The sequence below is a fragment of the Halichoerus grypus genome, chromosome 12, assembly GCF_964656455.1.
Source record: "Halichoerus grypus chromosome 12, mHalGry1.hap1.1, whole genome shotgun sequence".
Taxonomy (NCBI): Eukaryota; Metazoa; Chordata; class Mammalia; order Carnivora; family Phocidae; genus Halichoerus; species Halichoerus grypus.
The window spans coordinates 13,328,325-13,352,649 of record NC_135723.1 but is presented as its reverse complement, the minus strand read 5'-3'; the positions used below and the strand labels follow the sequence as shown (position 1 = coordinate 13,352,649).

Below are 24,325 nucleotides of genomic sequence, written 5' to 3'. Positions count from 1 at the left end.
TTACAGTAACTGAAAGAGGAGATGCAATACGAGCGGGAGAGAAGTAGAAGGCAGTTCTAAGGAACTGAACATTTTGAAAAAGGTATTCAAATGTTTTTTCTGGCTTGGGTCAGACCAGAAGGAAATGAGAACCTTGAATTTAGAGCAAAATGAGTTATAGCCTAGGTGCTTCTTCAAATTAAGGTGGGTTCTTAGAAGGCCTGCAGTCTCCAAAAGTATCAGCCAACCGTATAGTCAGCTATTGCTGTGTTACAAATGACCCCAACCTTAGCAGCTTTAAACAACCAACATGATTATCTCACAGTTTCTGGGGGTCAGGAATCAGAAGCGGTTTAGCGGTATGGTTCTGACTCAGTCTCTCATGAAGCTGCAGTCAAGGTGTCAGCCAGAACTCCCGTCGTTTGAGACGTGGCTAGGTCTAGAGGTCTGGCTTTCTGTCTCGCTCACATGGTGCTGACAGGAGGCTTCAGTGCCTTGCCACAGGGGCTTCTCCGTGGGACAACTCACAGCGTGGTTTCCCCGGAAGAGAGTGATGAGAGCAAGTGCCCAGGACAGAAGCCTTAAGTCTTTTACAGCCTAGTCCTGGGAGTGACATGCCTTCACTTCTGCTCTCTTGTAACGGTCATACAGATCACCCCTGGTACCTTACAGGAAGATACTGCAGAAGGGTGTGAATACCAGAAGGCAGGGGCTGTTGGGAGCCATCTTGGAGGCTGACTACACAGACTCATTTGAACGTCTACAAACTTACATTGTGCGCCTCCAGCTTTGCCGGGTAGTGACCAGTGTTTTCGTAACTGCCCACAGCAGCTAGTAGTGACAGTTTGATTATATTAAAGCCCAACCGCAAACACTGTTTAAATATTGTTTCCTTTTTCCTAAGCTTTTTTCTGTTCTGATTACAAAAGAAACATTCATGAAAGAAAACTGGAATTCAGAGAAGTAAAAGGCTCTGGAAATTACACATTTTTCATGTGCCTCTGTTTAGATTACTCTTACTGAGATTTTATTTTGCTGTCTGATATTTTCCCTGTTTGTACTAATATGTAATGTGTTTTCATATTTCACATTATTTGTGAGCTGCTTTCACATATTTTGTGAAATTTTTCAGCGTCCTTCAGTACTCAGTGTCACTTTTTTTTTTTTAAAGATTTTATTTATTTATTTGACAGAGAGAGACAGCGAGAGAGGGAACACAAGCAGGGGAAGTGGGAGAGGGAGAAGCAGGCTTTCCGCTGTGCAGAGAGCCCGATGTGGGGCTTGATCACAGGACCCTGGGATCATGACCTGAGCCGAAGGCAGACACTTAACGACTGAGCCACCCAGGCGCCCCTCAGTGTCACTTTTTAATGATTGTTTTATAATCGCATTTTATGGCCATCCATAATTTAATTCTTCATTTTTTAATTATGAATAATGTTACAGTAAATATCCTTGTTGTTAATTCTCTTTGTACAACCATGATTATGATAGCCTTTTTTCAAGTATCAGTTCTTACTAATAATTCACATACAAATTCAACAAAAGCAATAACTCTAGATATAAATTTTATAATATTTGTATTAGTTTTTAAATAGGACCATGGTGAGGCTTATGTGTTGAGGGTCCATAGACATTATTAGGTTCTCAAAAGTGACGGGGATACTCACATCCTGAGTTCATTTGCAAAAATAGGTCAGTGACTATAAACTTACCTTACATAAACCTCTTGGGTTGGATATAAGAACATAACACATCTAATATCCCCCAAACTCCTAAATCTTATGATACGTATGTAAGGTAAGAAGAAAAAATGTTTGTGGAGATTTGCCACTTGCTGTAGTGATCTTAGTAAATGACCTCATTGTCAGAAGATTGAATTGCTTTGTAGTCAGATGTTATATAACATTGACATGGTTATATTAATTTATTAAGAAAATTGCATGAAGTATCTGCTGAACTTAGAATTATCTCTGACTATTCCATTTAATTTTTTTCTGAGGCCTTTTTTGGACATTAGTCTTGGAAAAGCTAACTTAGCTTCTGAGAGCAGTGTGTAATTTGTCCATAATGCATAATACATCGTAATTCCAAGTAATACAACATCACATTATCAGATGTGGGAGCAGTCTGTCTCCTTTGCTGGCTCTCTTTTCTCTACCCATCCCCTCAATCAGCAATTTTTTTTTTTTTTTTTTTTTTTTTGAGAGAGAAAGCATGAGCCAGGCAGGGAGGGAGGGACAGAGGGAGAGGGAGAAGCAGACACCCCGCTGAGCAGGGAGCCCGATGTGGGGCTCCATCCCAGAACCCTGGGATCATGACCTGAGCCAAAGCCAGAAGCTTAACCAGTTGAGCCACCGAGGCACCCCTCAATCAGCAATTCTTAACTGGAGTTCCTATTCTTGTTGGGAGAATGTCTCAGGATTTTACCAATACTGATTACCTGTTCTCCAGTCATTTTCTAGAGTTTGATTTGTTTTTCAAAAGTATATGTATGGATTAGTTATTTGCTAGATACCATGCTAGATGCTGGGATTTTTTTTCAGAACTGAAAAAATAAGCTCCTTGCTGTTGAAAAGCCCCCAATAATTAATGTGGTGTGAAGCACTGATAGAAGTTATGTCCAGAATGCTCTGGAACCACCAAGGAAGTAGCCACTCAGGCCCCAGAGAGCAGTCAGAAGGCTGGACATGCTTCACAGAAGAGGTTCTGTTTAAACAGCTTTCTTTACCCTTATGTACACATTTCACATTACCCTGTTAGGCCATTGTTTTCATTGAAAATGTTTTGATCCAGTTGTATGGATCAAGAACTTTTTTCACGATTTACTTAATATGGTATCAAATATGCATTAAGTTAGTCATCTTAGAAATAGCTAAAAAGTATATTTATAGAGTAAGAAGCAATTTAAATTTAATTATCTGAGTCTCTATCACCCTCATTTCTACTGTTTGAATCCTTTGTTGGGAGCTTATACACAGTTCATTCATTTTTTTTACCATAATTAAGTAATCAGAAAGAATCTGCCAGTGAGCCAAAATTTGCCTTTTTCTTTTCCTCAGTATTTTTAGTTTCAAATTCTAAACATTTTCTCGCAGTCTGTAGCTTATCCTTTCATTTTCTTTTTTTTTTTTAAGATATTATTTTAAAGTAATCTTTACACCCAACATGAGGCTCGAGCTTACAACCCCAAGATCAAGAGTCACATGCTCTACTGACTGAGCTAGCCAGGCACATCTCATTTTCTTTTTGAAAGGGAAAAAAATTTTTTTTAAATTATGAACTCAATCCATTTGATATATCTCAAAAGATACAATACTTTTCTTCATTTACCAACAGTAGAAGTTAGTAATTAGCTTTTAAAAACCTCAGCAAATGGCAAACAAATGTCCTTGGAAGTCACAGTCACATATAGAGTGCATCCCGGAAAAGAGGAGGGGCAGGTCAGGTACCACCTGCTTTTATGAGTTTCATCAAATACTGGACCTACTCAACGGTGGACAGAAAAGTCAGCTCTCAAAAAGGAGTATGTTACTACATGAGGCTTTTAATACACACCTTCTTAAGAGCACGTAGTGGTGGCGTGGGGGTGGGGGGTAATGACATGTTTTCTGAACTAGATCTAGGAAGTGGAATCAGTTTGTTCTCTATACCTTAAGGGCTGTCCACTGGTTAATGACTTTTTTTACTTTTTTATTTTTTAAAGATTTTGTTTATTTATTTGACAGAGAGACACAGCGAGAGAGGGAACACAAGCAGGGGGAGTGGGAGAGGGAGAAGCAGGCTTCCCGCTGAGCAGGGACCCCAATGTGGGGCTTGATCCCAGGACCCTGGGATCATTACCTGAGCTGAAGGCAGACACTTAACGACTGAGCCACCCAGGTGCCACCTAATGACTTTTTTTAAAGACTAAATAAAAACAAACCAAACACACACCCCCAAAATGGAAAAGGAACGAATACTACTAAGATGTCCCTGCCTACTGTCCGGAGTGGAACCAGGGCAGCTTCAGCAGTCCAGATTAGCCTGTTAGAGAGTCATCACAAGTATACCTTGCTTTTAAACAACAACAGAAACCTTTTTTTTTTTTTGGAAACAAAAGATCAAAAACTAATACTGATCACTTTTCTGACAATATAGAACTACTCAGAATTAACCAGTATCGGGGGAGGTGGGGGGCCATACCGATGGGCCCTGCCTCACACAAGTGCGTGTGGGGAGGTGCAGGGCATATGTCGTTATTGGAAGGACAGGTTTTAATTTTTGAGTCAGACCTCCCTTTTAGTACGATGCTGACACCAGCCGTGCAGAAAGGGCTCTGTAGAGACGTTCATAGCAGCACATGCCTGCGGCTCTTCTTCGGTCTCCGGCTGGCGGGGGCAGCCGGTATTGCGTCATCAAACACATTCTTTAGGCCTTTCCGTATGAGTTCAAAGCACTCCACATACGTGATAGCCTTCAAGCAGTCTGTGGAGTGGTAGGCTTCTGTTTGTTCTTAAAGCTTCTCAGTAGGAGAGCGGTCATCTCTGATATCAGTTTGATAGCTGAAGGCAGACACTTAACGACTGAGCCACCCAGGTGCCACCTAATGACTTTTTTTAAAGACTAAATAAAAACAAACCAAACACACACCCCCAAAATGGAAAAGGAACCAGCAAGAAAGGGGTCTTTTCTCAGGTACTCACTTTTCTTTCACATTTTGAATGAGGACAGAGACAACAGTGAAACACACAAAGTGCAAGAGTATGTGGCTCTCCACCAGTCATGACCATGCCTGCATGGTTGTCAGAAACAGTTGGGTACATATTCAGAGGGAAATGTGTCCTGTAGGGAATCAGGAGACGCATTTTACCAGCGGCACCATCCACCATCGCCCACAGCAATGTACTTGTTTATTCGTCTGCAGTGCTGAGACGGTTTTGTATCTTTTTTGAGTATTTCAGATTTTGTGTTGACCTCAGCTTCTCCACTGGGGCCTTTCTATCCTTTCATTTTCTTCTACCTGCATCATTTTTTTTTTTTTAAAGTAAGCTCCACACCCATGTGGGGCTTGAACTCATGACCCCAACATCAAGAGTCTCATGCTCTACCAACTGAGACAGCCAGGCACCACTCCTTTCATTTTCTTAACTGTCTTTTATTTTTTGAAGGGAGAAAATACGTTTTTTATTGTTTTTATTTGAATATAGCTGACACACAACATCACGTTAGTTTCAGGTGTCTAGCATAGTGATTCCACAAGTCTGTATATTACGCTGTGCTCACCACAGATGTAGCTACCACTTGTCACCATTTAGGAATGAATAAATCCCAGGAATAAAAGGCACCCCATAGGCATGTAGTGGATGATGGTGTAATCGTTTACTTACCTGTCTTTTGAAGAGTAACAGTTTTTCATTTTGATGTCCAATTTATCAGTTTGTTCTTTTGTGGATTCTACTTTTGGTATTCTATCTAAGAAATCATTACTTAGGGGCGCCTGGGTGGCTCAGTCATTAAGCGTCTGCCTTCGGCTCAGGTCGTGATCCCGGGGTCCTGGGATGGGGCCCCACATCGAGCTTTCTGCTCAGCGGGAAGCCTGCTTCTTCCTCTCCCACTCCCCCTGATTGTGTTCCTTCTCTCCTGTCTCTCTCTCTCTCAAAAAAAAAAAAAAAGTCATTACTTAACCCAAGGTCACCTAATCCAAGGCCACATGCCTAATTCTTTGCTTTCTTCTAGAAATTTTGCAATGATAGGTTTTACATTTAAGAATGGTCCAATTTGAGTTAACTTTTGTATATGGTACTTTCCTTTTTTTACATATGGATATCATAATTGTTCCAGTGTCATTGTTGAAAAGACTATCCTTTCTGTACTGCATTGCCTTTTGCACCTTTGTCGACAGGGGTCCAAAACTGTGAACAACCCACTTGTCCATCAGCAGGTGGATAGGAAAATGAGTGGTGGTGTATCCATACAGTGGAGTGCTGTGCTTATACAGGCAACAGCAGGGATGTATCTCAAAATTATGTGGAGTGAAAGAAGCCTGAGGGATACATATTGCATAATTCTAGAAACTCTAGGAAATGCTAATTAACCTATATAGGAAACAGTGTATTTAATTCAATGTATTAAGGAGGGTGGCGATAGAAGGGGAGATTACAATGGGTCAGACTTTCAAATACGTGCAGTTTATTATATATTATACCTCAATAAAGCTGTTACAAATAAAATTCTAAAAATTCTATAGAATAACACAGTAAACTTTTGATAGCTCATATTTTTCTTTTCTTATTCCTTAATCTTTTCTTCATACAATAACCCCTGCTTTATTATTCCTATTAAAAAAAATGGTGTGTAGATCTCAACAAAGCATTCAGAAAATGTGATCATTGTAAACTCATTTCAGGTATACCTTCTGTTTCTTTATTCAAGTCCTTATGTCATGTCAGTTCCTACAGGGTCTGTTATCTTTCCTTGGTACCATTGTTCCACTACGTACAACCCACTTTGTTATCCATTTAACTCAGACTCCCCCAAATGTCCACACTTATTTCACTAGTAGAAACTGAAAAATGCATAGGATCAAGATATATAAGGTTTAAGGGGAAAAGTGTAAAAAAGGAAATGATCGGGGACAGATAACATAGGGAGACAATATTACAGAATTTAGATTTTAACCTAAGAGCACTACGGAGTCTTTGAAGAATTTTAGCTGAGCCATGTCAGACTAATTTCCCTTTTAATGTGATAGGTTGTAGTTACATAAAGAGGCAGGCAATATTAACAACGAGGGGCTTTGTATCAGTCTCTTTGGTATTTTAGTTAATATGTAGTTTTTTGGGGGAGGCAGGTCAATACTCTTCTTCTGATACTTTAATTCATTCCCAGGCTTTGTACATTATAGTTGCATCCTGTCAAGTGAAATATAAGTAGCAATTCAAAGTTCAGAGCTACCTGAATTTTCTTGCTTCTGCTTCTTGGATTTGTGAGAATGACAGCTATATTTAGGCTTAAGAATTTAGTCTACTGGAATTAAATACAGGCTTCATGTATTCATCCTTGCTGTTTTTCAGTATGAAATCTTATAAAATGGCATGTAAATGGTTTTAATATCTTATTTTTCTTCCTTTCAAACCTGTAGAGTCAAGGGTCACTAATTTGGGATTAGTTATGATTCTCGGTAAGGCCCTACTGATTCTCGATGACAGCAAGAGACGGCAAGAACCCAGAAAGGAAAAAGGTGATTTAAGAGCAGTGGCCAGGCTTCTGGCAACTGGAATGCTCTGTTGTTAAAGTGACTTTATTGTTAGAAGTTTCTTTGTCTTCATGCAGCACCTGTCACCGCCTAACCAAGACCATGTTTTTCAACACCTGGCATAACATGAAACTACTAGATCATATGAGACCAGTCCTTCAGGAGGTGAGTTGAACTCAGTCCTCCGGTAGGATGGATTGGTGACTGTGGAAGCCCATAAGTGGGTACCAGTTACTGCTAAAATAAACATGCTCAGCCCATCCCTCGAACTGAACCCTGGGTTTTGGGATAGAGCAAAAGAATGAGAATAAGGGATACTGGCTTCAAAAGTCATGTGTGAGTATGCAGTGATTTCCCGTCTGCTCTAACTACACGGACGCAGATACGTGGATTCTGCTGGACCATACCATCCTGGGTCAGTTCCAGTTTTAACTCTACCACAGCTTTCTGTGGAATTTCTTGCAAGTGACTTAACTCTTCTCTAGCCCTTATTTCTTCTTATGAAGGATGAGAGAATTGACTATTTTAAGACTTCCTTCTCAGTTCTTCAGTTACATTGTATTTACTTGACTTAACATCTTACAGTGAAACTTCTAGGTAAAAATGGAAATAACTTTTTAAATCCTATCACTTGTAAAATTGGAAGAAACAGGCTAGTATACCGAAGGGGATATTGTATTGAATGAGGTCCCTAGGTAAATCTCACTTTCTATGGGGCCTGGACCTTCCAAATGTTAGCTCTTTGATTATCAGATTGTCCTCTATACTGAAGGGAGCCTTACATGATAATGAGATGCTACAACTTTGCTTCTACCCCCAGTTTGAATTTAGGTGCACATGTTTAGTGTTTTCATTTTAATATATGGTTGACTTTTGGTGATGCCGTTTAAAGAGATGGGAAGCTTCCTTGTGCATGGGCCTGCTACCCAGCCTGTGATTCCCGACCATTCCTGATGAGCCGTGACTATCCCTCATCAGCCCCTTCCACCCACTCTCGCTCACCGGCCCACCCCCTGACCCCACTTACAGTAATAGGACATGCATTCTGCTCTGTATTCTGGCTGTTAGACGTGTTGGAAATGACCGAGGAGGCTTGTCCCTCCTTGACCACCTAGACAGTTGCTGTATGTGGGACTCGTTTTAAATTAATGTCGTCCAGTCTCTGTTCCTGCCTCCATCAATCCATCTAGAACCCCAGTGGTCTTTATTCCAGACATAATGATGATTTGCCCTGTGGTATCATTGCTGACTCCGCTCCTCCTCTTCTCAACTGCCTTTCTTTCCCCCTCATTTCCCCATACAAAGTCCAGGTATATTTTTGCCCATTTCTTGGCTAGTGTTAGGAAACTTGCAGCGACAGGTGTACAGAACTTAGTGTCTGGTACAAAGTAGTATATTCAGTAAATGTTAGCTGTTTTTAGTCTTGGCCACTTTCTATTAAATGAATCAGATGAAATTGCTGTTTTGTAAGTAAAAGAAGAAATCTAATGTTGGCAGTTTTATATAGTTCAACTTTATAGATATACAGAGTGATGGTTTTTAACCAGGATGCAAATTAGAATTATCTAGTCAGCCTTTTGAAATATGTAAATATACACTGCCCCCATCCTATCCCATTGAATCAGGATCTTCATGCATGGATCCTGGATAAGTACTTTTTTTTTTTTTTTTTTTTAGAGAGTGGGGGCAGTGCACAGAGGGAGAGAGAGAATCCCAAGCAGGCTCCACACCCAGTGTGGAACCCAGTGCTGGGCTCGATCTCACAACCCTGAGATCATGACCTGAGCCAAAATCAAGAGTCTGGCGCCCAACTGACTGAGCTACCCAGGTTCCTCCTGGGTAAATGCATTTTTTCCCAAAGATTTTATTTATTCATGAGAGGCAGAGGGAGCAGCAGGCTCCCCATGGAGCAGGGAGCTCGATGCGGGACTCGATCCCAGGACCCCAGGATCATGATGTGAGCAGATGCTTAACCAACTGAGCCACCTAGGCACCCCATGGGTAAATGCATTTTTAAGAAGCTCCCCCGATGATTCTGATTCATATTCCTGCTAAAATACCTGTCAGAGAATCTTCCCTTCGGGTTGTTTTTCTTTTAATGTGCAAGTTCTTTTATACATACCTGTATGTTTTTCATGTAATCCATTATCTGGTCATGAACTGAAACTATTTTTATGACTCCACAAATTACCATCATTTTTAACTTTCAGATACGATCAAATCTCAAATTAAGATTTATCAGTACTCAATCTTGGGAAGGCAAATCTAGGTGCTATAGGATGTTTTCATGATTTTCAAGGAATTTCCCAAGTCTTTCTTTCCCCTGGTTGTGAAAGGTCACTTCACATTATCTTTCATACAACTTAAACTTAGGATTTTGCACTTTTCCAATATACTCTTGCCTTTTCACACAAAAGAGAATAAACAGTAGTAAGCGGGCCACAGTTCAGTTTAACTTGCCTTGACTCACGTGACTCACAATGGCAGCTTACCCATGTAATTTTAATGTAGCCAAGAGAAAATGGAGGGAGTTTCTTTGAACAGCAGCTTCTCCCTTCACTGATGGTAATTTGTGTCCTGTTCTCTTGTTGTTAACCAGTGTTGTGAAATCTCTGGGTAAGTGGGTTCTAGATAAGCCCAAAGTTACGGGCAAAATTTTTCTGTTAGTTCATTGGCAGCTATAGACAAAAATAGTAAAACACAGAAAAGAGGATTCTGAGCTTTTTTCTACCTCCCGCCACCATGTTCTCTCCGATTTGCATTCCTTCATCATGAAGTGGGCTTGCTTTAGTGGCATGCATACTCTTAAAATACAGAGAAGTTTAAGGTTAGTGTGGCTCCTGAAGAAAAATGACTGTCAGATTTGTAAAGCATTTCATTAAAGTGTATGTATACACTAAACAACATGCAGCCTTTGCTAGTTAGCTCAAAAATGTTTTATCAGGAAGGAATATTGAATTTTACCTAATGCCTTTTTCTTTTCTCTTCTGTTGATTATATGGGTTTTCTCATTTGGCTTATTCATGTGATTAGATCATATTCTAGCATTCTTATTATTAAGCTGTTAGTATTTCTGGGATAAAACACATTTAACTGTAATGGATTATTCATTACTAAGAGGTAAAAATCAGGTATTTGTATTTTATGAAATGTTCTTTAATGAAATTATAATGTGGCCCTTTTTTTGGTATGATTACTGCTATTGTGGTACCACTGGCTTTTATTACCCAAATGAAATGATTTGGGTAGTTTTTCTGTGCAGCCCTTGAGAATTCTCTTTTTATGTTTAAGAGAAATTGCCTTTAAAACTGTCTGGGGCCCGGGGCACCTGGGTTGAGGCTCTGGGCGCTCAGTCAGTTGAGCTTCCAGCTCTGTGCTCAGTGCAGAGTCTGCTTCAGATTCTTCCTCCCTCTACCACTCCCCACTCACACTCTCTCTCTCTCAAATGAATAAATAAAATCTTTAAAAAACAAACAAAAACTGTCTGGGGCCCAAACCCTGTAGAAAGGTCATTCTTATCAGTTTCTTCCATAATGGTAGTAAAGTTTAGATGGTAAACACTTAGGATTTGGATTTTTAAAAATCCTGGCTTCACTCCAACAGTGTGACTTTGGGCACCTTCTAAAAGCTCTCTGTGGCTGAGCTGTAAAATGTGGGTTATAGTTTTAATGTCCTTTAAGAGTTTCTCGAGATACTCAAGTAGTTGAAAAAGTGTCCAACTTAAATACTCAATAAGTGAAAATATTTATTTTCCTCCAATGTTATTATCTTATCTCCCGGTATTTTTTCTCAATTTCCCTTTTTTTCTTTTTCCTGCTTTCCTTGGGATTTTTCTCCCAGCTTCTTGAACCATATGATTGGTTTGAATGCTCTGTATAAGATAGTCCTGGTGGGGCGCCTGAGTGGCTCAGTCGGTTAAGCGATTAAGCGTCTGCCTTGGGCTCAGGTCATGATCCCAGAGTCCCAGGATTGAGCCCTGCCTGGGTCTCCCTCCTTGGTGGGGAGTCTGCTTCTCCCTCTGCTCCTCCCCCGCTCCTGTGCTCACTCTCTCTGTCTCTCAAATAAATAAAATCTTTTTAAAAAGATAAGATAGTCCTAGAAGAAGATAAAAATTCAAAAATATTAACATTGGGTAATAGGACCACACAGGTGACTTTTCCCCTTGTCTCTTTACTCTCAAAGTTTTGTATGATGAGTACATGTTACTTTTTATAATAATGAAAAATTGAAGGAGTACACATCCCATGCATGTGTGTGTATGCACGTGTACGCATACGCACACATGCATACGTTTATGTAGGCGGTTGATCAACACTAATGATAACATTAAGAGTACTCCACAGCATTCAGGATAGCCTTCGGAAGTGAGCCTGTGGTAAAGAGATTTGCAATGGAGAATTTAGTTGATAAATACTCAAGTTGTTATTAAACATAAGTTCAGATCGTCTATTTCTTATATTCATTGTTAGAGTTTTTAATTAAAAACGGTGGTATTTCCTGTCTTTTTGCTGTGCCATACTTATACAGTAAGCATCATAGAGTCCATACCAAAAGCGTAATGGGACTACGTGGATGCCTGGTGCCATGCATAATAGCAAGTCAGAATTTCAGAGGTTACCAGTTTCTGTTTTCTTTCTTTCTGTGTTTTGAATGACTCCCTGTTATTATTTAAAAAGAATTGGCTGCTGGCCCTCCGCTCCGCCCTGCAGCTCCCCACTGCCTTCTCTCCGCCCACCATGGCCCTACTGCACCCCCGGGCCAGGCACGCTGTCCCGGTTCATTGCCACCTTCCACCCAGGCCTTGCTCTGTGGCCTCTGCCAGAGTCAGCTCCTGGTGGACCCATGTGGAAATGGGGCCCCCAACATCCTATCCGGGGAGTCCCAGAAGCCTTCCAGAGAGACACCAACAGCAAAAAGATGAGTCTGGGAGTTGGTGCCTACCGGGATGGTAATGGAAAGCCTTATGTGCTCCCCAGCATCCGGAAGGCAGAGGCCCAGACTGCTGCAAAAAATTTGGACAAAGAATACCTGCCCGTCCTGAGACTCGCTGAATTTTGTAATGCAGCTGCAGAACTAGCCCCGGGTAAGAACAACCAAGTGCTGAAAAGTAGCAGGTATGTCACCCTGAAGACCATTTCTGGAACTGGGGCCTTGAGGAATGGAGCCAGTTTTCTGCAAAGATTTTTTAAGTTCAGCCAAATGTCTTTCTGGGAGCCATCCTGGGAAATCAGGGATGCAGGCATGCAGCCAAAGGTTAATTGATACAATAACCCCAAGATGTGCGGCTTTACTTCACAGGCACTCGGGAGGACACTGAGAATGCCACAGCCAAGTGTTCTCCTGTGTGCCTGTGCCCACAGCCCCGCCGGAGGGGACCCTCGCCCTGAGCAGCGGCAGGAAATCCAGCAGTGGTGAGGAAGAGCAGCACTTCTTGGCATTCTTTGACGTGGCCTCCCAAGGCTTTGCCCGCGGTGATGGCAACAAGGACACCCGGGCTGTACGCCACTTCATTGAACAGGGCATTCATGTTGGTCTCGGCCCATCCTGTTGCCAAGAACAGGGGCCTGTATTGGGAGCACGTGGGAACCGTCACTGGTCGGCCAAGATGCTGAGGCAGCCAGAAGCTTGGAGTCACGGTTAAAGATCTTGATCCGTCCCATGTATTCCAACTCTCCCTGATCAGTGGGGCCCAGATTGCCTCGACCATCCTGACCAGCCCCATCCTGACCAGCCCCGACCTGGGAAAACAACGGAGGCAGGAAGGGAGGCAGGAAGGGAGCGTGCGGACTCTACTGGTCTCCGGCCTCAAGAAGGATGGCTCCTTCCACACTAGCAGCACATCACTGACCGGATTGGCGTGTTCCGTTTCACAGGCAGAGAGGCCAAGGAGTTCTCCGTCTGTATGACAGAGGACAGCCGCATCTCTGTGGCAGGGGGCTACCTTGCCCTGCCTTTCACTAGGTCGCCAAGTCATTTCCCTGGTGCCCGGGAACAGAGACAACCTTCCCATCTCTGGCCTCCGCTGTTGGGAGAGTCACATGGAGGAAGAAGGATGGTGGATGGTGGCGAGCCGGTCACTTCTTTCAACCACAGGACTTAACACTCAACCACTGAATGTGTTTCTCAGAAAAGAACATGTCGTGGAATAGGGCAGGGGCATCTGTGCGGGGGAAACATTGTGGCTCAAAACCAAACTCCTGCTCATCCTTTAACTCCAGCTCTTCCAAAAGAGTTTACATGTACAAGAAAGACCTAGCCCACCAAAAAACACAAAAAGCAAAAAACTCTCGATATACCATTGCGATGTTCCAGAAGCTTTCACTGCTGCACATGATGGTGTTGGGGGCACCTCTGTAGATCCAGCCTGAGCATAGCACCTATGGGAGGTGTTGCGGGAAGACCCGGCTCTAGCATAAGCAGGCAGCCTCTTGTTTGTCCTCCCGTGACTGAGCAAGCTGATTGGCCGCAGACCTCCTTACAGAAATCGTGTTGCATGAAAACCAGCAAGCGTGCTGCCACTGCATGAGGAAAATAAAAGATGTCGTTTTCTGTCTTATTTAAGAAAGTGAAAAGGTTCTTCTTTTTAATACTTTCAGGCATTTTAATGTTCCTGTCTTCTCCCTTAGCATTGCTGTTCTTTGCCTTAGGCACAGAGATCAGTAACTAGCCTAGGTTCTCATCCTGTTAAAAGAGCTGTAGTAGAGGTTAATTGGTACAAAGGGAACTTCTCTTTATTGCTGTAGAGTTCATCTTTAGCTTGAAATCCCTAGTTTATGGGGCATCTGAGTGGCTCAGGCAGTTGAGCATCCCACTTCAGCTCAGGTCATGATCCTGGGACTTGGAGGATCCAGCCCCGTGTCAGGCTCCCTGCTCAGCCTGGAGTCTGCTTCTCCCTCTCCCTCTGCCCTTCCCCCTGTTTGTGCATGCTCTCAAATAAATAAAATCTTAAAAAAAAATAAACTCTTGGTTTATAAAAATAGTTTCAGTACTTAATTTGCAGAGCACGACTGATCAGTATGGCCCTTGGTAAATTCTTAGTTTTAGCTAACCTGTCTCAGTGCTATAAAGAACACATTTTTTAAAAAAATCACTTCAGTTCTTCTCTATAGCAGCAGTGAAGACTACTGGCTCTCCTTTCTCTTTTCTCCCACTTGTGCCTCACTCCTCCTCCTTTTCTGTGCCAGATATTGCCTAATCTTAACTTTTTTCTTTATTTATGGTTAGTTGGTCACTCATTTCAGGAAACCTATTTATTCTTAAAATTGGTAGTGGATAATTGTATTCTTTAAAACTGAGGCTAATTTGGGGCCCCTGGGTGGCTCAGTCAGTTAAGCATCTGCCTTTGGCTCAGGTCATGACCCCAGAGTTTTGGGATCGAGTCCCCGTATCACGGTCCCTGCTCAGCGAGGAGTCTGCTTGTCCCTCTCATTCTGCACCCCCCCCCCCGCCCCGGCCCCACTCGTGCTCTCTTGCTTGCTCTCTTTCAAACAAATAAATAAATAATCTTAAAAGATAAAACTGAGGCTAATTTTAATTGGATGTCTTTGAGATTTTCATAGTTTCTGAATTTGAAGTATTTGGGGATTTCAAGTAAGCCAACAAAGAATTTTAACTCAAGTTTGTAGTGAAAGCCAATAGACTGACTCCTCTGTGTCCCTGACTCCCAGTGAGATGACAGAGGAAAATAAAGTTTACAGACAGAAATTTGTAAATTCATGACAGCACTGAAAATGGGAACAGATGGATGACCATCAGCAAAGCAAAGATTTCCCAGGTTTTAAAGATTTTATTTATTTATTTGACAGAGAGAAACATAGCGAGAGAGGGAACACGAGCAGGGGGAGTGGGAGAGGGAGAAGCAGGCTTCCCGCCGAGCAGGGAGCCCAGTGCGGGGCTCGATCTCAGGACCCTGGGAGCATGACCTGAGCCGAAGGCAGACGCTTAATGACTGAGCCACCCAGGTGCCCCCTTCCCAGGTTTTAGAAGGCAGAAGACAGATGGCATTGATGGATGAACCGGGGTGGAGGAAGCCCCAGTCCAGCATACCCATGAGGAAAAGCTGCAAGTGGAATCTCTCCTTCCCCATAGATTGCTGAAGAGACTTTCAGCTGAGTCAGTAGGAACAGAGCAGAAGAGATGGTAGGACATGGTATTATGCATGTATGCATTAAGAGCTAACTGGGTGTTCTGCCCACACACCCAGCCCGTACAAATGTTGCAACAGCATTGGTTCCCATGCTAATTTTGGAAATCTGCTTTCAAAAAAAGTTTCTTTTTAAACTCTCAGCCTGAGGAGGACTAGGAGTTCCAGTGAAAGTGTTAGTGACCCAAGGTAAACTCTTCTTGTTTGGATATTTGGAGAAGAATCCAACCTGTCATCCTGTTGCTTGCCCAAGAACCTTGAAGTGAAGTGTGTCTGTTAAAATGCCAGTGAACATGGAGTCTCCAGATCTGTAATGGGAAGTATATCTACCCACCACCAGAGGAAACCTGCTATGGTGGCCTGGGGAAGCTAGAGGAAAGAAAGCCTAGCCAATGGGGACATGAAATTATATAAAATGTAATACGATACTATTGCCAGATTAGTACAGGATATGAATTAACAATTCACAAAATAAATACATGGAAAAAATATTCACACTCTTCATGTAATCAAAGATGGAAGAGAAATAACAGATCTTTTTCCTAATATATAAATAGCAGGTTTTTTTAAAGAATACTAATCGCTAATAGGAATATCGTGAACAATTTTACAGTCCTTTTGAAAAGGAGTTGGACATTATGCCTAATAAACCTTTAAACAATCCATTCATTCATTTCTGTTTCTTAGAGTCTACCTCATGAAAAGCATTTTAGGTGTAGAAATAGATGGTCATTCATTGTTACACTGAAGAATTCTAACCGGCTATAACGTCTTCTGTTACAGGACTTGGTAAGTAAACTGCCGTACATCTACAGAATGACATATTAAGTAGCCATAAGAATTACAGCCATGAAGTCAACAAAATAACACTGAAAAACAAGTATGACTTGAGTGGAAAGGGATGCAGAAAGCAAACTTGTGTGTTACAACTTAACCTCTTCCCACCATGTCTCAGTACTTGATTGTGAGATCCTTGAAGTCAGGGATCCTGACTTGCTTATCTCTGTGCCCATCCGCTGCTGCCCCCTGATGCCTAGCATGGTACCTGACTCTCAGTAATTATATATTGACTCAGAAGATGGGCATAGGAAAAAGAAACAGGAAGGAAATCCAAAAATAAGCCAAAAGATCAGAGAAGCCACTTGACACAGAGAAAGCTAGCTTACTAATGAAACATGTGTTGAAAAGCAGAATTTAACATGTCTTCATGTGAACTTAGATTCCTTAAAAATATTTCGTGACTATTTACTCTGAAAGTTTTTGTCAGTATTTCTTCTAATATCTAGGGTTTTTTCTTCTAATATCTAGGGTGGTTTTTTTTTAAGATTGGCTTATTTTATTTTAGAGAGAGCGCAGGGAGAGGGCAGAGTGGGGAGAGAGAAACTCAAGCAGACTCCACTCTGAGCGCGGAACCCAACACCGGCCCAATCGCACAACCCCAAGATCACAACCTGAGCCAAAACCAAGAGTCGGTCGCCTAACTGACCGTACCACCCAGGCGTCCCTCTAATGTCTAGGTTTGATATAAGTCTTATTTACTTGAATGATTTTTAAGCTGGATCATTCAGACATGATTAATTCAATTCTTTTTTCTGGTTACATTTTTTAAAATAGCAAGGCATTCATAGACAATATGAAGTTCATAAATCTATCAGTAAGAGAAACTGTAACCGTATATATCTATACCTAATTTATAGCTCATACACAGTAGAACCTGAAGCAGATATAAGTTACCCAAATTATACTTTTTTATTAGATCTGTTAAGCATCCAGGCTCTGAGTATTATTTCTTTATCCAGTTTTGTAGCTGGTAAATTCAGTAAATAACACTTAATGTATTTAATTTTCAAATAAGTAACATATCCGCATGGTTCAAAATTCAAATGATTACTATCTGTTATGTATCCTTCCAGAGTTACCATAGCAGTACAGAAGCAAAATGTATATTGTTTATAATTATTAATTATTTACTGTTTTCGTAAACTACATAATCTTATTTCAAAAGCACGTTTAGGGGTTCAAAGAGAAGTGTTAAAATAGCTGTAAATAGTAGTTTATCAGTTTTTTACCTTTCGGGTTCCGCCCTGTTACTTATTTCTCAACATTATTGAAATCAAGTAATAAAAGGATGCCTGGGTGGCTCAGTCGGTTAAGCATCTGCCTTCAGCTCAAGTCATGATCTCAGGGTCCTGGGATCGAGCCCCACATCGGGCTCCTTGCTGGGCAGGGAGTCTGCTTCTCTTTCTCCCTGCCCCTCCCCCCTACTCATGCACTCTCCATCTCTTTCACTCTCTCTCTCTCTCAAATAAATAAAGTCGTTAAAAAAAAAAAAATCAAGTCATAATATGGTAACAAAACCACTGAGGCCTGGGTGAAAAAAAACACTTAGGCTATACTTAGATTCTTGTTTTAAATTATTTTGCTCTATTAAAAGATCAGTATTGATTTCCATTATTTCCCTGCATGAACCCTTCTTACCACCTACCCCTCTCCCCCCAACAAAAGGCCGCTCATTCCTCCTCTTTTCCTTACCCATCATGTCCATTCTAGCCAGAGAGTTGGGTGATTTGGCTTGAACTTTCCCCTTTACCTCTCACATCTAACCTGTCCCCAAATTGGTTGAGTATCTCTTGAATCCATCCTCACCTTCTCCCTGGTCCACACTCAAGTCCACGTGGCCCTCTAGCCTTCCAGCCGTTCTGCCTGCCTCTGAGTCATAGTCTCAGTCTTCAAAACTCCCAGTGGGTCTCCACTGCTCTGAGGACAAAAATCTAAATTCCTGGTACATCAGGTTCTATTTCTGGCCCTTTTTACTTCTTCTGGCTTCATCTCTCACTCGTTTACCTGGTTGGCTAGTGCTTTGTCTTTTAAGTCTCAGCCCTCACTTCCTCATTTGTTCTAGAGAATTTTTGTTAGTTTTAACTGTGGCAAGGGCTTTACCTTTGTGCTGCTGTTAGTAATTTTGCCCTGACTGGTGGCAGAATGTATGCTGCATAGAAAGGTAGGATCTTCTAAAAAGATGCTTAAAAAGATGAATGTTTATGTTACGCATACTTACTCTATTAGACATCTTCCATATGCTGTTTTATTCATGTTAACCTTGGCTTTCCAAACAAGCCGAGACCCAAGGAGATAAAGTAATTCGAGCCTTTGTGATTTTAAGTCTGTGCTTTGATATCTGACATGTTTGGCAAATCATATAAATAAATTTTATTATTCAGACAAGGGAAAATGTTAGGCCATCTTTAAGTGGTTTCCAGCTACTGTATCTTTAAAACAGTATTACTTTCCTTAGTTCAGTCTTTATGATAATTTTGTATTCTCCTTATTCAGTGCAGCTTGAATAATTGGAAAATATTATGTTGTTACATTTTAAAAATAAAACAGCGCCTCAAAAATAAAACTTTCCGACTTTGAATGTTGCTCATATAGAGCTTGATTGTATCCTTTAAAGTGAAGGAAGACCTCCTGAGACTTTAGGGTGACAGTTACTACTAATGTTATATTTCACCTGGACTTCCTTCCACCTTCTCTTTTTAATAATGACTAATTACTAAGGTTTTGTTTATAAATATTCAAAACAGTAGTTTCTTTGTCACTTAATATTTGTCAAAGATATATTGGAATTCTAAAAGTATGAAACAAAAAAAATGATGAATGGGACTCTGTCAAAATTAAAAGCTGCTCCTCTTCAAAAAATGTGTAAAGAAAATGAAAAGAGGGGCACCTCGGTAGCTCAGTTGGTTAAGCGACTGCCTTCAGCTCAGGTCATGATCTCAGGGTCCTGGGATCGAGCCCCGCGTCGGGCTCCCTGCTCGGCGGGAAGCCTGCTTCTCCCTCTGACCCTCCCCCTGCTTGTGTTCCCTCTCTCGCTGTGTCTCTCTCTGTCTTATAAATAAAATCTTTAAAAAAAAAAAAAAATGAAAATGAAAAGATAAGCCACAGACTGGGGGAAAATATTTTCTGGTAAAGGATTTTGTTCCAGAAAATGTAAAGAACTGAAAAAACAAAAACCCAATTTTTATAAACGGGCAAAAGATTTGAACACCAAAGACATAGATGGCAGACAACCACATGAAGATATGCTTGCTATTAGGAAAATGCAAATTACAACCACAGTGAAATACTACTACTCGTCTACTAGACTGACAGTACCAGAGAGAAAGCAACTACAAGTCGCGTACATGTTAGTGGAAATGCAGAAGGGTACAGCCACTTGGAAAATATATTTAAACACAAATTTACCATGCAGTTTAGCAATCCTATTCCTAGGTATTTACCCAAGAGAAGTAGGAAAAAAATATATATATTTATACACACACACACACACACACACACACAAAGACTTCTATGTGAATGTTTATAGCTTCTTCATCCTTAACATCTTTTAAATGGAAACAACCCAAATAAATGTGAATAGATAAATAAATTGTGCTATTTGCAGGCAGCTGAATACCATCCAACATTAAAAAAAGATAATATGCACTCCTGGTACATGTAACAATATGGATGTATCTCAAAAGCCATAGCTAAGTAAAAGAAACCAGGTACAAAAGGTTACGTACAATATGGTCCATTTATATAACGTTCTGGAAAAGGTCGTAGGAACTGAAGTTGGATCAGCGGCTGCCAGGGGATGGGGTCATGGGGGAAGATTGACTGCAAAGGGATAAGAGGAACCTTTTGGGGGGGATGGAAATGTTATATATCTTGATTGTGGTGGTGGTTACATGACTCTATACATTTATCAAAATTCATTAAAAGGGTGATTTTATTGTATGTAAACCAAACTGCCTTTAAAGAAAAAGTTAAAGCCAGTTTTCAACATCAGAAACTATTTTCACAAATTTAAGGGTAAAGAAAATTCTAGGAGGTAGATCCGATGACTCCTAAATCAGGTCCTTTGTCTTTTGAGTCAGTGGTGTTTGTTTTTTTATTGTAAATAAATTCTTAGATATTAAAAAATAATAGTCTTTTTTTATTAACAGGATTTTGTGCCTTTACCAATATATGATCTTCTTTCCCCACAACAGGATCTATCTTCATTTATTTGAATCACTCTTTATAAAGTTAGTACATTATTAAATTGTCTTCATGTGTATCTTAGACAGTTTGTGTCAGTCTTATGTACCCTTTGTGAGTGCTGTTGTAAATTCAGTCTTTTTTTCCATTATATCTATATATTTTTTTTTTTTTAATTGTTAGACATTTGGTTGTTTCCAGTTTTTGGCTACTGTGAATAAAACTGTGAACATTCTTTTTTTTTTTTTTTTTTTAGATTTTATTTATTTATTTGACAGAGAGAGACACAGCAAGAGAGGGAACACAAGCAGGAGGAGTGGGAGAGGAAGAAGCAGGCTTCCCGCGGAGCAGGGAGCCCAATGTGGGGCTCGATCCCAGGACCCTGGGATCATGACCTGAGCCGAAGGCAGATGCTTAAAGGCTGAGCCACCCAGGCGCCCCAAAACTATGAACATTCTTGTACAAGTCTTTTTGTGGACATATATCACTTGGGTAAAGCATAGGAGTAGAACTTTGGGTCATAGGGTATGTATATGTTTAGCTTTTTGAGAAATCACCATTTTTCAAAATGATTATACCATTTTTATACTCCCATCAGCAAGGCATAAGAGTTCTGATAGTTCATCATCCTTGCCTGCATCCAATGTTGACTTTTTAATTTTAGCTATTCTAGTGGGCATGAAGTAGGATATCCTTGTGACTTTAATTTGAATTTTCCTCTAATGTTGAGCTGTTTTTAATGAGCTTTTTGGCCAAAAAAATATCTTTTATGAAGTGTTTATGAAGGTCAAGTATTATGCCCAGTTTTTATTGGGTTGCTTATAATTTTTTCATGACTTTGTTGGAGTTATTTATATATTCAGGATGCAAGTCCTTTGACAGACATAATAAGTTGCGAGTATTTTCTCCCAGCCTGTGGCTTACCATTTAATTTTCTTAACAACCTCTTCTGATGAGCAGAGGATTTTAGTTTTGATAGTCCAGTTTTTCAGTTTTTTCTTTTGTACTTCATATATTTTGTGTCCTCTCTAAGAAGAAATCTTCTTCTCCCTCAGGGTCTCAAAGGTATTTTCCTGTTTTCTGAAAACTTCATATGTTCGCTTTACATTTGAGTCTATCATACATATCAAATTAATTTTTTGATACAGTGTGAGAAATGCATAGAGGTTCTTTTCTCCCAAGGTTTATACAGTTGTTCCAGGACCATTTGTTGAAGATTGTCATTTCCCCCATTTAATTGCTTTGCCCCTTCTTCCATTATACGTTCTAACTGGTTATTTGAAAAGAAATTTATTTTTTATATAACATATTTGTTAACAGAACCATTTATCCTTTGAAATCTCTTATAATAGCAATTTTTCAATTGATTCCTTTGGCCTAAGTATGAAATCATGTTCAGTTAATAATGATCATTTGCTCCTTATTTCTCTTTCTGATGCCATCAGATGCTACTTCCAGAACAATGCTAAAAGGAGTGATGATAGTGGGCATTCTTACCTTACTCCTGACAAAAACATTAGTGGAAGTGCTTTTATTTTATCATGAAGCATGATGAGATTTTTAGGGTTTTGGTTTTAAGGTCGCCAGTTTCTGTATTGTGTGAGTACCAATAAATTTCTACTTTGTTAAGGGTTTTTATTAGTAGTGGACTTTTGAGTTTTATCAAATATTCCAGATCTTATGAAGATACTAATATTATTTTCATCTATTAATATGAGGAATTATATTGACTTCCTAAAATATAAAGCTGTTCTTGCAATATGTGGTTGAATCCCACTTGGTCACTTTGGTTTATTCTTCTAATGTGCTGGATTCTATATGGTAACATTTTTTTATTTCAAGTGTTTACACTGTATTCACATGATAGGTCAGTTAATCTACATTTCCTCTAGTCTCTCTTTGTTAGGATTTCATCGATGTTAAGCTAGTTCTCTGAGGAGGATTTGGAAGCTTTTTCTGGAACAGTAAATAGTATTGATAATACCTGTTCTTTAAATGGCTGGAAAATTATACCAGTGATATTATTTGTGCCTGGTAATAAACCTTATTAGTCTTAAATCCCTTTCAAGAAAGAATAGTGTGTCTTATTTCCTTGGTCAAGTATACTCTAACTCTTCTAAAATTGTTAATTTTATACTAAATTCCTGGGGTTTTTTACTGAGCAGATATTCTTAATGCAGATAGTGAGTGTCATGGGTGAGTTTGCATGAAATACCTTACATTTTGAGAAAAAGTCACTAATTTGGCTTCTACCTACTTGTGATTAGTAACGGTGTGATAGGAACTGAACTTGAGTGATCATAAACCTTTAATGCACTATTGAAATTGGAGGGAAGGTGAATGTTTCATTTAATTTCTTTAGTACAAGGAATCTCTTGTTAAGAACTTTTACAGCTAATATTTTTGTTAGACTAAAGCCTAATAGTGCCTTTATTAGGAAAGTCTAAAGACAATAATGAACTCTGGAAATATGAAGATTGTTGGGATTTTTGGTTTTGGTGGGCAGGGACTGTTTGATACCTTACTTGGTAAGAGTATTCCTCATTCAGTATTGGAGAACTAGATGGATCGTTTGTTAGAAAGTTTCTTAAAGTTTAAAATAGAGAATTTAGAATTTGGATTGAAGATTTGTAGTCTGAAGCACCTTGCCCTTTCTGTACGTGCTAGGCTGAGTAATGGCCCACAATATCCATGACCTAATCCCTGGAATCTGTGAATGTTACTTTCTGTGGCAAAAGGGACCTTACAGGTGTGATTAAGTTAAGGATCTTAAGATGGGATACTTATTCTGGACAATCTGGGTGGGCCTTAAATGTAATCATAAGTGTCCTTTTTAAGAGGGAGATAGAAGGGGGGTTGACTACGGTAGAGTGACCACAGAAGCAGAGATTGCAGTGATGCAGCTACAGAATTTAAATCTTTTTGCAAAGGGATTTAAGACTGTTTAGGGCCAAGGGAAGCCAGTCTCTAAAAACTGGAAAAAGCAAGGAACAGATTCTCCCCTGGAGCATCCAGAAGGAATCTGCACAGCTGACACCTTGATTGAGTCTTAAGACTCATTTTGGATTTCTGGCAATCAGAAGTGTTAAGACAATAAATGTGTATTATTTGAAGCCTCTATAGGTTTGTGGTGATTTGTTACAGCAACCACAGGAAACTCATACCGTGCGGCTACCTGTCCACTAAAGCTCAGTGGCAAGGCCTCGGCCTGTGGAGTTCACAGTGCCTTTGTGGGTGGAGGGAGGGAAAGAAGGAAGGCAGAGAGGGAGGGAAAATCAGGGAATTCGTATTTTACATGAATATTTTGAGCATGGTTATAGGTGTCTAGTTTCTGAATGAAGCAGAGAAAAACAGTAAGATCGAAAACTTGAAGCCCACCCATAACCAAACAGGTTCTATAGTATTATTCTAGGACATCACTTTTAAAAAATTGAACAGTAAAAGGTAGAAGATAATTGAGAAACCAAATAAACCAAACCATTTGAAATTCAAGAATCCCTATCTCGTAAGTTGAGGGGGGAAACCCCTGCACACACATGGAGATGTCATATTTTAATTAAAATGTAGATTCAGTCCTTCAATTCCTAGTTTGGATGAAAGTTCCAACAAGGTAGTTAATTGCACTTTTGCCAGGTGGATGCAAGAAATAAACAAGCTTATATTGTTAATTTTATGACTAATTTTAATTCTTTATTTAAAACAAGTTGTATATACACATGATACAAAATTCAGAATGCAAAAAAATGGTATGCAGTGAAAAGCCGTTGTCCCACTTCTATCCACCAGTGACCTCATTTCCATCCTCACTGGCAACCCTGTGTTACCATTATTTTATATTGTTCCAGATACAATAAACAAGTAAATTCCTAAATAAGAATCTTCCTCATCTGTGTATGCGGTTCATAGCATACGAGGTACATTGTTCTAAATCTTGTTTTTTACAC

General features: G+C 40.1%; 2 protein-coding genes across 4 annotated transcripts in view; both read left to right on the top strand.

Moving 5' to 3' along the window:
- The window catches only part of LOC118546268 (aspartate aminotransferase, mitochondrial), a 40,648-nt gene extending 26,867 nt beyond the window's left edge, over positions 1 to 13,781 (top strand). The window contains 6 exon segments of the mRNA XM_078059867.1: positions 12,193 to 12,619; positions 12,621 to 12,761; positions 12,763 to 12,809; positions 12,811 to 12,892; positions 12,895 to 13,045; positions 13,048 to 13,781. Coding sequence (XP_077915993.1) covers positions 12,193 to 12,619; positions 12,621 to 12,761; positions 12,763 to 12,809; positions 12,811 to 12,892; positions 12,895 to 13,045; positions 13,048 to 13,316 — 1,117 coding nt within the window. The 3' untranslated portion in view covers positions 13,317 to 13,781.
- RALA (RAS like proto-oncogene A) overlaps positions 1 to 24,325 on the top strand; it is a 75,751-nt gene that overhangs the window by 26,419 nt on the left and 25,007 nt on the right. Inside the window, exons 2-3 of one of the 3 annotated variants that reach the window (XM_036108960.2) lie at positions 7,103 to 7,201; positions 7,294 to 7,381. The exons of 1 other annotated variant lie outside the window; for it this stretch is intronic. The gene's annotated coding sequence lies outside the window, so the exon portion shown is untranslated. The remainder of the gene's footprint in view (positions 1 to 7,102; positions 7,202 to 7,293; positions 7,382 to 24,325) is intronic. One more of the 3 variants, XM_078059986.1, reaches the window with a different exon arrangement.